The following is a 15,766-nucleotide window of genomic DNA, read 5'->3' on the forward strand; positions in this document are numbered from 1 at the left end:
CCTTTAACCTTTAAATATTATCACTCTTTTAAAGGGTTTTCAGCCTCTAAAATCTCTTAAAGGCCGATTATTTAACTGGAATCTCTTAAATCCATCAAAAAAGGAGCTCTAAGAAGACAATATCCACCAGGAACTTAAGGTTAAACATCTACCAAGGAACTCTCTGCAAATCTCTTAAGGTGGAACCTGCATTTAAGGGTTCATATCCACCAATAAAGTGTCCTTTTTAAAGGCTTTTTTGCCCTCAGGAACAACTCTTCATGGCCATACATCAACCAGGATGTCTTTCTACTCTGGGTGGTGATACCGTTGGGACCTGAGACTGACGAAAAAGAAAATCACAAGTGATGTGTTTATATTTTATGCACCGCTGCCGTCTCAGCCTCTAAACTTTCTGCAAAAAAAAAAAAACATTGTTCACATCGCCGTCGTCGTTGTGGTGTGTAATCTGCGCTGAGCGTCTGCAGCATGGGACTCAGCTGCTTCAAGTCCTGGAAACATGACAGTACAGGCCACAAAGGTGAGACACACACACATGCACACACGCACACACACACACACACACACACACACACACAACATCAGCTTATTATTAGTTAATCCCTCCAGGACTCTAGTTGTGTGTGTTGCCCTTCAGTGACATCTGTTAAATGCTGAGTCAGGGCTTTTTATCTGAGGTGAGTGTGTGCACGTGTGTGTTTGATGTGACTTTGAGGAGGACGGACAGTGGAGCATGATGGGACATGGTGACTGCTAGTGGGGGTTAATGTATATATATTTGACATGGGTGCTCCCATGTTGATTTTTTTGTTCTTGAGCTACAACTTAAGTCAAGGTGGCACTTTCTTAAGGGGAGTCACTACAGGAAAAAACATTTTTTTCAATTTCAAATTTGAAATTTTGGACTATTTTGCTTCCATAACATGTCTTGGAAAGATATATTTTACTACACGTTGTTTATTTGCGTGGGTAGATTTCTCCTAAATTCACCAATATATGTACTTAAAAGTAAAATTAAAAAGTGTGCGATTTGGAACGTAGGTCAAGTTGCATTGTGGGTAATGTAGACGCCATGGAATAAGAAAATACACTGCGTATGCGTGCATATGTATACTATCATTCAACATACTTTTGTGTGAATAAACAGTAGTTTATGTTGTCACTGCCTGAGAGCCTCCTTGTCGGTTGGAGACGCGTAACCATGGTAACCCGTACCGACCTCATGTGAGTCTGAATTAATTTAAAAACCATATGACGCCTAGCAAAGTGAAATCTTAAACTTAAAATATTGAGATGTTACAGAGCTGTCCAACAACATCTGTTATGAATGTTGTTGTCACCGTCGCATTGCATTGTGGGATATTCATGCTGATATTTATGTCCAACGTTTGCATATTGTAATATTTCACCAGATATAATACACAATTTGTGTACTATTGGTTTCATACTAAGGTTTCGGAAACACTAAAAAGTCTCACATAGGTGTTTTAGCGTACTTAATAGCACGTTGGTGTGGAATTTCAACCATTGTCTGCAGCTGGTTCTGCTGTATCGATGTTGATACGTAAACTGTCCATGACTAATCCGATAATGTTATAGAAGTGAAGTGACATACTACATTTTAATCACAGCATGACATCGATTTTGGATTAAAACCTCCATGTTTGTGTGTGTGCAGGTAACAGAGACGTGTTGGCCAGCCCAGGCTCGTACTTCTTCCTGTCTAACAGCGCCGGTCAGGGTGACGAGTGGCTCAAGAGCCTCAACAAGGGAGTCTGGATCCCTTTCACAGGTACACACACACACACAGTGTGTTCAGAAACTAGATACAGGAAAACACTGGACTTGACTTCACTGATATGAGCAAGAGAAGGTCATCTTGTTTCTGATTGGATGTGGTGGACCTTGGTTAAAATCTTCCTCCCTTGCAGGGGTGTTTGGTCAGCGCCTGGAGGAGACAGTGCTGTATGAGCGCCGTTATGGGGTGCGTTTAGTTCCTCTGGTGGTGGAGCAGTGTGTGAACTTCATCCGGGAGCGTGGCCTGCAAGAAGTGGGCTTGTTTTGCCAGCCGGGACAGGCCAGTCTGATGAAAGAGCTGCAGGAGGCGTTTGATGCAGGGGAGAGGCCGTCCTTCGACAGGTACAACTCCACCTCCACTTTCTGTTTTCTGATTACTTGTCCTTTAAAATGTTGTGTGAAAGAAGTTAGCTAGCTGTGTGTTTCACCTGCAGTGGCACAGACGTCCACACGGTGGCGTCGCTGCTGAAGCTCTACCTCAGACAGCTGCCGGAGCCCCTGGTTCCTTACCGACGCTACCAGGACTTCCTGCTCTGTGCTCAGAAGCTGTCGAGTGACCGCACACTGGTAACTGCAGCACAAACAATTCGTTAGTTAAAGAGCAGCTTAAAACACCCTGAAAATAAACTTCTCACCTGGCTGCAGTGATGTACAAGTGTACTCCAGGACGCCGTGACATCACTGTTTGGGTGTGTTTACAGGTGTAGGGCGTTGGCACTAAAACATTAAGACTCCTGACTCCCATCCTCTTATTCTTCCTCTCTCAGGTTTTGGGGGAGTTGAGGAATCTTCTTCATGAGTTGCCAGTTGCAAACTTCAACCTGCTCAGCTTTATCTGCCAGTAAGAAAAACCCTCTAACCTTATTTAGACAGTCTTTACGTTTTCATACAAGTATTTGTCTTGTGTCATGGAATATTGAGTGGAAATGGGAATTTGAATGTTTTGCATTTGAAAGAATTCAGCATTCAAAAGTAGGGAATCCTAACTTGCAAATTTACTGCAGACAGAGCATAACTCAAAAAATGTGGGTTTCTTCTTATTCTTGAGTTACAGTTTGTAAAGTCCTGTAAAGTGCCTTTGTGTGTGTGTGTGTTTAGGTTTCTAAATGAGGTCCAGAGTCACTCAGGCAGTAACAAGATGAGCGGCCAGAACTTGGCCACTGTGTTCGGGCCAAACATCCTCCGAGCCAAAGCTGAAGACCCGCAAAGCATCATGGGAGGTAGACAGCACCATGTGAATGATGAATTATTCTTTTTTGATTCAAAATAATATTATTATTGTGATTGGGTTTACAATGATATGTTTGTAAAGTGATAACTGAGCGTACGGGACACAAACAGCAGCCTCCTGGATGAAAACCTTGTGTTTGTTAATCTTAATCTCTCTACCCGTGTCCTCTAGGTGCAGCACTGGTCAAGGTGCTGATGTTGGAGCTGATCAGAGAGCACGAGTCTCTGTTTGCCAAAGTCCCCACAGCTGCCTCCGCCCGTCCACCTGGAGGGTTGCGTGCATCACCAAGTGCTCTGAGGCAGCCTCATCTCCACCCGCCGCCCTGCCTCCGCCAGCTGTCTATGCCTCTCATCGTGGAGCGCTCCAGAGAGACCGCCGCAGACGAACAGAACCGCAGGTACGACAGACCTGCTCTAAATGCTCTAACAAAGCTTCGCCATTGACCAACACTCACAACATCTCAAACAAACATCTCACAGACAAGTCAGTGTTTGTTTGACCCAACCAACTCCTCCCTATGCAAACGTTCTTGTTCTCTATGCAAACTTTCCCTTGTCTCATATCCATCACACCACCTTTCCTTTCTTTCTGTAGCTGCGCCTACTCTGCTTCCGCCAAATCAGACTTGTCCTCTGGCCAGAAGAGACTCCTCGGCCATCGCTACACCTCCTCCCACCCAGAGAACTGCTTCCACCCCCTGCCCTCCTCCAGTCAGCCTCTTCAGCACCACTCTGACAGACACAATGTAGATTATCACCAGCGCCACGCTGGCCAAGGACCATCCTCTGCAAACATCCAAGCCTCTACAACCAGCCTGGAGCTACAACATCCACTGCCAGACAGCTCCAAGCCCAGAGTGATGCTCATGAGCTGGGTAAAGGCCTGGCCTGGCCCAGTAGAGGCAGGCGCTGGTTTCTGGAGCTCCAGTGCTGCAGAGGAAGAGGGTGCAGCACCAGGAGCAGCCAGCGGGGGCAGCAGTGAGGGTCAGGAGGACAGCAACCTTTCTGCCTACGACAACCTGGACAGACCATCTCCACGTCAGAGGTTGGAGGAAGTTACCGGTGGACATTTTGAAACCAATGATCCGGGGGGTCATATTGGATGTTGTGAAGAGGAGGTGGAGCTAGAGGAGGCGGGGCAGACAAGGCGCTCCTCCTCTTCATGGTCTTCCTGCGAGGTTCTACCATTGGACGAGAGCAGTAATGCTGTGGTTAGCCCTGACATGTCGCCAAAGAGACCTAAAAGGTCGCCTTCAGGTCAGGTAGCAGAAGAGGAAAACAGTGATGATGACGATCAAGAAGACAACAATGAAGACAATGATGATGATGATGATGACGTCCACCACCCTAACTCCCCAGCCTCCGGTTCTGTACTCAGTGACAGCCCTCTCAGTACGGGCAGCTCGGAGGTGTTCCTCCCCTCTGCTCCTCCAGACCTCCAGGGGCCTGAGCCTCAATCACAACCCAGAGATGCTCACTCACTCCTGGCCAAGCTGCGGCATCAGATGGCCCAGCAGAGGGCCGAGTACCAGGCCAGGATACAGAGGTGAGACACCAGCACATAAACACTCAAAGTGGCCTTCATTTAAACTGTATATGATATATATCTGTGTGTGTTCTGCAGGTTGGAGCGCTGCAATGATGTCCTGGAGCGGCAGGTTGCCGTACTGCGGGTCGGACTAGAGCAGCAGAGGCGCAGCCGCAGCGTCGCCGAGATCAAGATCCGTAACATGGAGCGAGCCAAAGAGGACGCCGACCAACGCAACAGCACGCTGCAGAGAGAGATGGAGCTGTTCTTCCAGATGTACGGAGATATCAAAAGAAGAGGAGGGGATGAAGGCGGAAGAGGAGGAGGGAGTCTCTGAACATGGATAGAAAGATGAAGGGTATGGATAGGTCGGACAGGAATGGAGGGTTTGGGCTTCTGGCCGTGAGCTGAATGCAGCATCATGTCCTTTTGACTTTGCTCTGATAAATAGCAGGACTTGTTGGGAATGAAACAAACAATCAAATGTTATTATTCAAGCAAACTTTAAGCTACAGATCTGAATCAACTGGACATTTTTCCTCACTGGCTACACACTGTTTTTCCACTTTAACAAAGACACATTGACTGGATGCTGTATGAAATGAGTAGTGAGACTGACTGCACTCCAACAGAAGCAGGGTGAAGACGTTTCTGTTTTTACAAACATAAAGAGAGTCCTGTTCACTCTGCATGAAGATGCTTTTGCAATAAAACACTCTCACGCTTTACTTGAAAAATAAACTCAGTATAAATCAGTGAATCTTTTCAGTGTATTTGTCAGTTTTGAACATGATGTGTCCGGTGGGGCTGGTTGACTTTAAGACCCCAGATTATCTGCTGTAATTGGTATTAATCACTGAGGCCTGCTGGGAAATACAATTGGACTAATTTCGGTTTTTGTTTGTCCTCCAAATTCTGTTAAATTTGACAGTTCAGGTTTGTTAGGAAGCTCCCCTTTGACTGATAATGGAGGAGCAACAAGCCAATATCAGCCAATCAGATGCCACAAACAGTTTTGTTTCCACACAAACACAGTTACTGGTTTGTTTAACACAACTCCCAGACCAGACAACGCCGTGGTAGCGACCTGTCAATCACAAGGTAGCCCTGCCCTAAAGCATCTCCTGCTTTATGGTCTATTTGACTCTAAATGGGACCATAATTTACTAAATAAACATCATGCTGTATTGAAGAAGACTTCAAACTAGCGATTGAGACCATAAACTCATGTTTACAATGTTTACTGAGGTAATAAATCAAGTTAGAAGTAGGCTCATTTTCTCATAGACTTCTATACAATCTGACTTCTTTTTGCAACCAGAGGAGTCGCCCCCTGCTGGATATTAGAGAGAATGCAAGTTTAAGGCACTTCAGCATTAGCTTCACTTTTCAGACCCGGCAGGAGGTTTTGGAATTCACTAAATTAACATAATTACATTTATATTTATATGGTATTAAACAGTTAAAATGTAATTGTTCTGCTTTGTCAAACTCGGTGGAAGAAAGAAGTTGTAAAAAACAACAAATATCGAAGCACTGACTCGTTTTTCCTGATGAGAATGTAACATTTATTCTCAAGATTCACTTTACAAATCAAGAAAAATGTCTCTTTACCATCAACTGGAAACATGTTGAACAGATAAACTGTGATTCAGTCAATTTGTACTACAGAGTCACACTACTGTACCACACAGAGAAGACTTCAGTCAGGGAGAGATTTAAAGGGAACAGCGTCACACTTTAAAACACAGGAGCACTTGTGAACACAAACTAGGAAACATAATCTTTAACGGAGAAACAGAAACAGTCATATTCATTTAATATTTACAGCTGCTGACAGCAGTGTGTCGTCTTCTGTACCCGGCTTTAGGAATAGTCAACACAACATCTGACTGACGCCAGGTCGCAAATGACTTGGACATGACATTTTTATGGAGGATGGAACCTGCCAAATTAAAAAAATAAATAAATAAATGACTTGATAAATTAATATTTATGTAATTAAATGTAGAAAAAAAAAATATTAAAAATAAATGTAGCAATTAATTAATCAATAAAATGTGACATAAATTGATATTTCTGTTTTAATTAGCTACTTTATTTATTTATCTTTGTATTAATTATCTTATTTACTCTTCTGTTTAACTTTTCTTAATCTTTCCTTAAATTTATTTATTTACTTTTGCATTTATTTTTTCATTCATTTTATATTTATTTTTAAATGTATTTATTTATTTATGAATTTATACATTTATTTCTTAATTTATTTCTGCACAATTTTTCCTTTGCATTTCATAAATATATACTAATTTATTGAGTAGTTTATTTATTTATTTTTGTTTTGGCAAGTTCTGTCCTCCATACATTTTCACTTCCACTGCTGTGTCACATGGAATCTATTAGCAGCAAACAGTCTGCTTCCAATTATTAATAAAAGTGAAATAATAACAATCAACCAGGTGCTACATTTAATTTGACAGATGAATCATCAGAGCTCATTAAGCTCTACGAAGCTTCACACACACATCATCTTGCAGAAATGCTGCTGAAATGTCGCTGCAGCATCTAGAATAAAACCTACTATACTCAGTCACTTTCTGTCACGACTATGTCGACGACTACATGACTGAAAAGCTCTTTCACTTTTTTCCGAGCAACACAAGGTTTGTGCAGGATCTGTCTCTTCAGTGAGCGTGCACACAGCAGCTGTTAACTCGTCAGAAACAGTAACGGGCATCCTTCATATTTGACCGTTGGTGGAAAACAGAGGCTGACATGTTGAGTGAGCTCACCCACTGAAAACTAATTTCCAATTTTGCACCGTCAGTGTGTGAGTCCTGGCCACATGTAGCTCTGATTTTTTACACATTTTTTTTCTTCAGATCCCAAAATGAACAAAATCTGTTGCTACAGTAGAATATAAAAAAATCTTAAGCTATAAATTAAAACATCTATATAAAATAAAGGTGTAACAAAACAGATAAGTGGAATGTTTCAGTGAGCAGGAGCCTGCCAAACTTCCTGAGACTTTACAATTGTTTTTGGATTGTTTTGATCTGTTGGTTTTAGGAATTGGTTAGACTTGTTCTTCCCACCCTGCTTATTGAAATGCCCCTTTAAGAAGACAAGTGAAAGGTTTTTAGAGGATATTAAGACGATCAACAACGAAGAAGGACGTTTTTTGTCCCATTCGTTTGCATCCTGGAGGGCTGTGTAACGCGAGAGGGTTTGGATAATCGAGCATTTGGTGGAGATAAAGTGCATTTACAGGGGATCATTTTAAACATCGTCTTCACCTTCAGCTGGACTAAAATCTCAAGATCAGTCAGTGGCCCTCCAGGTTGAATTAGTTAGATGTAACGGTTAAAAAGGTGAGAGATGATTTTACAGCCAAGCAACACGTTAAACTCCTCAAAGATGGAGATGAGAAATTGTTAAAAATGTTTTATCGAGAATTGTTTCCATGGTGCAGATGGTGGATAGTACAATGGTGATCTGAATGTTGGAGCAGCTTTAAAAGGTCCCATGAAACGGCTCTGAGGTTTAACAAGTTTTTACATGCAGTTTCATACAGCTTTTCCAATGTGATACTTAAAACTGTGCATAAAAATACTTGAATGGAAACGCTAGTGATAACCTTGTTGAGTTGAATGTTATTATTACTGACAGGAATGATGTACAAAACTACGAAAATGAGACCCAAGTTGTACTCAAACAGATTTATCTGCAAAGTCAGACCTGCAGGATTCACCCCGAATATCTATAATGACATCAACGGATGAAGACGTCATTTCAAACACGTGATGACACCACAGAGTAAGTTTCATTTCATGGGACCTTTTGGCGTCTGAGCGACGAGCAGCTTCGGCAGATGTTCTCTCAGAAGCCGGAGGGCGTCAGGATGTTCATGTCTCTTGGTTTGAGCTTGTGTGGTCGCGCTCCCTGCCGTCGACCCTCCACCGTGGGAATCTCCATCTTGGGAGGGGCCACCTGCTGAGCGGTGGTGTTGTCAGCCAGCCGCGTGGCCTGAGACTTCATTACCTCCATGGGGGTCGGCTTGTGGGCACCGCGGTATGCCTGCAGAGCAAAGCCAGCTGGGAAAAAGAGAAAAGAAAAAATCATTTCACAAAAGCGGTAGTGTTTCCGAGCACCAGAGTCCATTTAGAAAACCTTTCATTTTACTGCAGCAGGGTCTGACAGTCTGCCCCGTTCAGTCCTGGTTCAAGTTCTCCCATGGCTTACTATACCATAGTGAAACTAGAATGGCACTCGGAGAGCACTGAATCTACAGTTGACACTTTGATTGAAATTATTATTCAAATGCTTTTTACAAAAGCACTTTGTAACCTTGTTTTAGCAAAGTGCTGAATAAACTTTTACTTGCTTACTTTTTTACTATTTATTCACTGTAACAGTTGTTTTGAATAAATGTAAACATTTTTGTCAACATTCATGAAGCACTTTGGCAATATTGCATCAGGCCGCGCAAATAAATGCCTTTGAATTTGAAAAGAAAATATTTTTAGCTGCCTTCCTGTTTAGTTCGAGGGCAGCAGTGTCTCATATAAATGAATGCCTGTTCAAACAAAAACATATTTTACGTTAATCTTTAAACCAAATAGTGTGTTAGAATAAGGCTTTTCTGTTAATGATGAACATATTCTGTCTTCAAGTTTACTTTACTGCATCAGCCTCTATTATAAATGTCAATATCCATCCATTTATGATAGAAGATTAAACCAACACAGGTTAGTGTGAGTTTTCCAGCATGTTGTGAATGAGATCAAGCAGTTATTTGGTTTGTTGAAAAGTCTACAAACCCTTTTTTCCAGCCGAGTAACACAAAAGAAAAGTCATTCCTCAAACCTCTAATACTTAAATTACCTACCTACAGTCATCCTGGAAACAAGATTTTGATTTTCCAAACCAACAGGATCATAAATGTTGGTTCTCGGCAGCCGTCAGTGCTCCAAATTAAAGTGGTCTGATGTGACTTTTATATCACTGGGATGCAGAAAAAACTTCACTGGTAGCCAAAGTCAATAAGTGAATAGACTTGCACTATATTTTAGTGTGTAGCGTCAGTCTGAAGGTCATTTGTTGAGCCATTAACCCAAATCCTGGTCTGTTTACCCCTGAACAAACAGAGCTTTGAGCTTTTATTGGAGAGATTCCTTTTCCAGTTTGTTTGTTTAGTAAAAACGGTGCCATGGGAAGAATTTTTGCTGACAACCAATAAACTAAATCCTTAAACTTCTGAGCACTTCAAGCTATTTTGTGTCAAGATTCAGTGTCCCACAGTGAGGCGATGCTGTTTACCTGGAGCTGTAGGGTCTGATCCCATGTCAGATGTCGACTTGTGGACGAGCGGCCGCGGCCCGAACACGCTCCACCGTTCAACAGCTGCGTCTCCTGCTCCGAGGTCCACGCTGCTGTTGGAAGAGCTCATGCTGACCTCTGAACTTGTACTGCCGAACCAACCCCTACACAAACACAGAGTGAAACCTTACATTTCATACATTGGTTTTGAGTTTTTTGGACTATTTTGCTTTGATTCCTTCAGACTAGTGGAAAGAAAACATCCAAAATACACATTTAGGTATTTATTTTACTACTGTGTCTACTTGTGTCTGTAGATTTCTCCTAAATTCACCAAACGTTAGCATTAGATAATACCTCATTTGCATATTTAAACAGAACATTTCAGAAAACTTGTAATAGAAAAAATAATTGTCTTAATGTCAGTATTCAACTGGGGAAGATTCATGGTGATATCTATTCGTTAAATATTTCACCCTATTCACCTTTAGTGTCTCCCATTGTCTGGTCAGCATGAATTCTTAAACAGGATTTAGACAACAGGACTCTGTGTCTGTGTGTGTGTCTGTGTGTGTGTGTACCTGTTGCGTTGTTGTTGCTTTGGGGAGCTGTGAGGAGTGTTGGATGGAGTGGACTGGGCGGAGGAGTTGTTCCGCTCTTCTTTGACCTCCATGCTCTGGATCTGTAGTTTCTAAACAGCAACAACAAGCTAGTTTTACAACTTAAATCCAATAAAATAAGTGATTATTAAAATAACAATAAAATAGAATAAAATTATACAACTTATGAACAATAAAATAAGTGATTAATAAAATCATAAAATATAATAAAATGATACACTTTAAATACAATAAAATAAGTGATTATTAAAATAACAATAAAATATAATAAAATTATACAACGTAAATACAATGAAATAAGTGATTAATAAAATAGCAATTAAACAGAATAAAATTATACAACTTAAATACAATTAAATAAGTGATTAATATCAATAAAATATAATAAAATTATACAACTTATGTACAATAAAATAAGTGATTAATAAAATAATAAAATATAATAAAATGATACACTTTAAATACAATAAAATAAATGAATAGTAAAATAACAATAAAACAGATCAAATTATCCGATTTAAATACAACGAAATATGTGATTAATAAAATCACAATAAAATAGAACACAATTTTACAACTTGTTTTCTGTCCGAACGCCCGCTAATAAATAATCACCTGCATGGTTGGTTGTACACGTTTGGTGTGTGCGTGTTAAAATGTGTTTCTTACCTGGAGTGATTCGGGCATGCGGTGGTGGAGTCTGGTCTCCTCGGCGGTGAGACCTTTGTGGGGAGTGTAGCTGGTGTCGGTGAGCCCGGCTCTCTGCTCGAAGTTGTACACGCTATCCTGAGTCTGCTCTGAGAGACAGAGAGAGAAAAAAAGCTTTAATGATGGTTCAAAGTGACAATCTATCTTAATAGAGATTATTATGGTCATTAACAGATCCCACTTACTGGTGATGAGAGAGTTCATAATCATGGAGGAGGCCTTAGTTTTCACTACAACTGGTGACCTGGAGGGGGCGCTGTATGGCACTTTAGACTGACTCACTGCACCACTCTCATCGTCCTGGTGGGAAAAACACAACGACAACGACATCATCATCATCATCATCATCATCATCATCATCATCTACACACTTTATGATCAAACCGAATAATTTAATAGTAAAGCAGCTCTGTGTGTGTTTGTGTCTGTCTCACCTCAGCCAGGTGTGTGAACCTCCTCTCCGGTATGATGGGTCGTCTCCACAGGTTGTTGATGCTGATGTCGTGGGGGGGCGTGGACATGGGGGCCTCCATGTTGTCGTCGTAGCTGAGGGCTCGTCGGGTCATCCCGATGGGAAGCCTCATCCCGCCCATCCCAGGACCCTCCAGGGCTGCGGACACAAACAACAACGACGATGACTAAACAACAGCTTTTAACAGGAGAAGAGAAGAATACTGCACTCAATGCCAAGGTTATAATAGATTTGAATTTTCAATTATTTTTTTTATTTTATCTGTTTTGACTTTTCGATTTCATTTCAGTTTACTTTTAGTGAGTTTTCAGAGTGTGTTTGCCAGTTTTAGTTTAGTTTTAGTGAGTTTTCAGAGTGTGTTTTCCAGTTTTAGTTTAGTTTCAGTTCTTCAGAAAGGTTTAGTTTTAGTTTTTATATATTTAGTTTTAGTTTGTTTTTGTTATAATGTCTTAGAAGTATGTAGCTACATATACATACAAAATAAATGGTTGGAGAACTGTGTAGGAATGGTTATAATGTTTAATGTTTAATCTTCAAGTTACTTTAGTAAACAATTGCGGCATAGCGCCATCTCCTGGAAGGTCAAAACTAATAATAATAATAACAATAATACATTTTATTTATAGAGCTCTTTTCATCCCAAAGTTGTTGGATGGGGTTCGGTGGGAATAACATATCTTTATGGACCTGTTGCAGAGCACTCTATGGTCTAAAATGTTGCTGTATTTTGTAGCATTAGGATTTCCCTTCATTGGAATGAAGTGGCCGAGCCCAAACCATGAAAAACAGCCCCAGACGGAAACGTCAAGACTTCTGCTGCTGCATGAAACACTCACCTGGTAAATCACCTGATCCAGACATGATTTCAGTAAGAATGAAGAAGATCAACCAGAACAGGACCTGGAAAGAAACAGACAGGGAGAGGTTTCTACATCAGTAGATCTACATACAGAAGTAATTAACAGAAAGAGTCTTCTCTGCAGCAGATAAACACATTTCATTCTTCAACCCACCTCATCCTTTATAATTTCCCATGAATATCTACATGTCTCAGATTACAGCAGCAATGTAGAGCTTAAATAAGGCGGACATTCAACAGGATCCTACCTTCCGGCTGCGTTGTTGTGAAGTGGACTGGCTGGTGAAGTGGCAGCAGCAGCAACAGTTACATCGGTCTGTCTGACACACACAAAGCCTGGCAATGCATTGTGGGTAGCAGCCTAGGCCAGGGAAAGCGACTATGGAGACAAAAGAGGTCAAAGGTCAACTGAATGTGTGACAAAGTTAAATGTTTAGCAGATTCATCTAAAAATAAAGAACTGTGAAACACATAGTAGTTACACATCCCCTTCATCTGTCAGAAGATATCTTTATCCAAACTGTACGGGGATTTTTGTTATTTTTCTTCCCGTTTCAGCACAATGACATGTTGAGCCTATTTTCAATGAAAACTTCAAACTCAAAGGCACCACCACATTTTATATGGATGCACCATCACATCACACATAAATATGAATAATAAATATGTGTTGTGCATCATGATTAGGGCTGTGCGATTTACTGGAATTGCAATTATTGCAATTGCAATATGATTTGCGATATTAGAGGGAATGATATTTTTTGCATCATTATTCTCATTTTCATTGAAAAACATTAAAATGATTATGTTGTGATTTTTGCAAGGATCTGTACCAAACAAAGATGTTTTCTTAAGTCTGTAGAATATGAAGTCTTATTTGCTGCAAGACAATATTTAATTTTACTTTGAAACACATTTCACCTTTAACAAATATTGCACATCCTGCGATTTGAAAATTGTAGTATAGGCCATATTGCGATTTCGATCAAATTTTGATCAATTTTCTGCAAGCTTAATCATGATACACGTGTTTAATCTAATTTCAGCCTTGCATTTTAGGAATCTTTGCAAATGTAAACACCAAAATTATTCAAAATGACATTCTGTGTGCTTCAACAATGTGACTGACTATGCAAGTTAATAACGTTAAACTATAGGTTTTGTTTTAGGTTATTTTTACAAAATGGTGAGAAAGGAATATTGCTAAAAATAAAGAGAGGGAAAGATAAAGTGGAAATGAACAACAAAGGGAGCTTATCCTCTGTTATAACCAGCAGATGACAGCAGGTTTTTTCCAGAGGAAGCTGGTTGGATGATGACATAATTCCTGCTGCAGCAGCAGAGGAGCTGCATCACTGATTTACTTCAAAATAAAAGCTCACATTTAGTGTCATGGGGTTTATCAAGCAAGCAAGTGTTTTCAGCCATAGATATAAAATTAATATAAATATAATAATAATTAAATAAAAAACAATAAAATAATAATGATAATAATAATAATGTATGTATATATTCATATTAATATGAATACATTTAATATATTAAATATAAATAATGTATTATTATATAGTGCTTCCTGTATTGTAATGTATTGTTTTCTTTTCTCTTATCTAGACCTTGAGCCTGCAATAATGTTTGAATTGAATTGAATTGAATTGAATTGAATTGAATTGAATAAAAAAATATATATACAAATGTTTTGTATCCATGCATGCACAATACCAAAAAATAAGATAAACACTACCTATTAAATAAATATCCACATATATAATATTACTAAATAAAAATAAACTATGTAATAAGATAAGATAAGATATTCCTTTATTAGTCCCACATAAATATAATAATAATTAAATACAAAATAAAATAAATAAAAAAATAATAATATAAAAAATGTGTTGTATCCATGCATGCACAATACCAAAAAAATAAACTAAACACTACCTATTAAATAAATATCCACATATATAATATTACTAAATAGAGACAAACTATGTAATAAGATAAGATAAGATATTCCTTTATTAGTCCCACATAAATAAAATAATAAATAAATAAATAAAAAAATAATATAAAACTGTTTTGTATCCATGCATGCACAATACCAAAAAATAAGCTAAAAACTACCTATTAAATAAATAGCCAAATATATAATATGACTAAATAGAGACAAAATATGTAAAATAATAAAATAATCCAATATATTTCTAAAACCCAGCTCAATATAACGAAATCCTTTTCAAAATACAGTCTTTTGCTGGTAATATTTATTTCTCTAATTCCAATGATTGATGATAAATGTTGGTTAGTCATAATCGTTAATGAGTGAGGGAGGACACAGAGGATAAATCATCAATTTTTCCTATAATAATTAATCTTGGTGTATTTTAACTCATGCCGAATTGAAGAATAGTTGCTAAATATTTGCAAAATGTAAAAAAATCGAGGTTTAACTTTACATACGTCAACCTAGAAGCGTTTATTGTTAAATTGTGTATTTTAAGAGTGGAGTTTGGTGGCAGCTGGCAGGATTCCATTCTACTAGATAGCGGAACCAGTCGCGGCTGGTTGAAGGACAAGATGCCAGTCAGCTAAGATAACGGTTTACAACTTATTTATTACTCACCGGAGGTAATGGAGGCTTCAAGACGACGACTGAGATATCCTCGGCCCTCCTATGTCGACTGAATAGATCATAAAACAGCGGAATTGTTGGGTTGAAGCCATTATTGTGTCCGATAAATAAATAATCGCCGTTTCCTCGATGGATGGATGCGGATGGAATGGCAGATTACGTTACGTTGCCTCTTCTCGTGGAACATCGCGAGAGTTGAGTTTAGATCCACCTTCTAGCCATAGACATATAAAAGAGTTTTAATATAAATATAATAATAAATCAATTAAAAACTATAAAATAAAATAAATACAAAAATTATGTAAAACTGTTTTTTATTTTTATTTATTTACCAAAAATAAGCTAAACACTACCTATTAAATAAATACATAATATGACTAAATAGAGACAAAATATGTAATATAAAAAAATAATAAAATAATCCAATATATTTTTCTAAAACCCAGCTCTTATTTCATCCTGCTCTAATTCCAATGATTGATGATAAATGACATAATGAAAACAAACACCTGTAAACTGTTGGAAATAAAAGGCAAAGTGCTTTCAAAGTGAATATCGCGAGAGTTGAGTTTAAACCCACCTTCAGCCATAGATATAA

At 39.1% G+C, this 15,766-nt stretch overlaps 2 protein-coding genes and 1 long non-coding RNA gene across 3 annotated transcripts; 1 reads left to right on the plus strand and 2 right to left on the minus strand.

Annotated features, from left to right (window-relative positions):
- Positions 1–229: 229 nt before the first annotated feature.
- Positions 230–2,720, minus strand: LOC119475155. Its single transcript, XR_005203727.1, has 2 exons — positions 2,433–2,720; positions 230–491 (listed from the first exon to the last, which is right to left on the minus strand). It is a non-coding gene; the product is annotated as an uncharacterized LOC119475155 (long non-coding RNA).
- On the plus strand, positions 469–5,555 carry si:ch211-247j9.1 (rho GTPase-activating protein 22). The gene is made up of 9 exons (XM_037747609.1): positions 469–520; positions 1,679–1,792; positions 1,932–2,139; positions 2,232–2,364; positions 2,565–2,638; positions 2,896–3,017; positions 3,200–3,425; positions 3,623–4,573; positions 4,652–5,555. Exons 1-9 carry the CDS (start codon positions 469–471, stop codon positions 4,890–4,892), a joined length of 2,121 nt encoding a protein of 706 aa, XP_037603537.1. The 3' UTR covers positions 4,893–5,555.
- A 2,429-nt stretch (positions 5,556–7,984) lies between these two features.
- On the minus strand, positions 7,985–15,355 carry LOC119476037 (putative monooxygenase p33MONOX). The gene is made up of 9 exons (XM_037749213.1): positions 15,160–15,355; positions 12,782–12,912; positions 12,511–12,574; positions 11,637–11,812; positions 11,388–11,502; positions 11,164–11,291; positions 10,456–10,565; positions 9,875–10,038; positions 7,985–8,649 (listed from the first exon to the last, which is right to left on the minus strand). The coding sequence occupies exons 3-9, from the start codon at positions 12,533–12,535 to the stop codon at positions 8,435–8,437; spliced, it is 933 nt and encodes a 310-aa protein (XP_037605141.1). The 5' UTR covers positions 12,536–12,574; positions 12,782–12,912; positions 15,160–15,355; the 3' UTR covers positions 7,985–8,434.
- Between the last annotated feature and the right edge of the window lie 411 nt (positions 15,356–15,766).

The sequence above is a fragment of the Sebastes umbrosus genome, chromosome 17, assembly GCF_015220745.1.
Source record: "Sebastes umbrosus isolate fSebUmb1 chromosome 17, fSebUmb1.pri, whole genome shotgun sequence".
NCBI classification, from domain to species: domain Eukaryota; kingdom Metazoa; phylum Chordata; class Actinopteri; order Perciformes; family Sebastidae; genus Sebastes; species Sebastes umbrosus.

Bases quoted from the DNA above. Each gene is read 5' to 3' on its own strand.
- si:ch211-247j9.1 (XM_037747609.1), top strand. From the start codon at position 469: ATGGGACTCAGCTGCTTCAAGTCCTGGAAACATGACAGTACAGGCCAC. The intron at 2,639-2,895 runs GTAAGAAAAACC...GTGTGTGTTTAG, and splicing joins CTGCTCAGCTTTATCTGCCA to GTTTCTAAATGAGGTCCAGA. The intron at 4,574-4,651 runs GTGAGACACCAG...TGTGTTCTGCAG, and splicing joins TACCAGGCCAGGATACAGAG to GTTGGAGCGCTGCAATGATG.
- LOC119476037 (XM_037749213.1), bottom strand. From the start codon at position 12,535: ATGTCTGGATCAGGTGATTTACCAG. The intron at 10,039-10,455 runs GTACACACACAC...GTGTTTGTGTAG, and splicing joins AAGCAACAACAACGCAACAG to GGGTTGGTTCGGCAGTACAA. The intron at 8,650-9,874 runs GTAAACAGCATC...TCTTTTTCCCAG, and splicing joins ATCAGACCCTACAGCTCCAG to CTGGCTTTGCTCTGCAGGCA.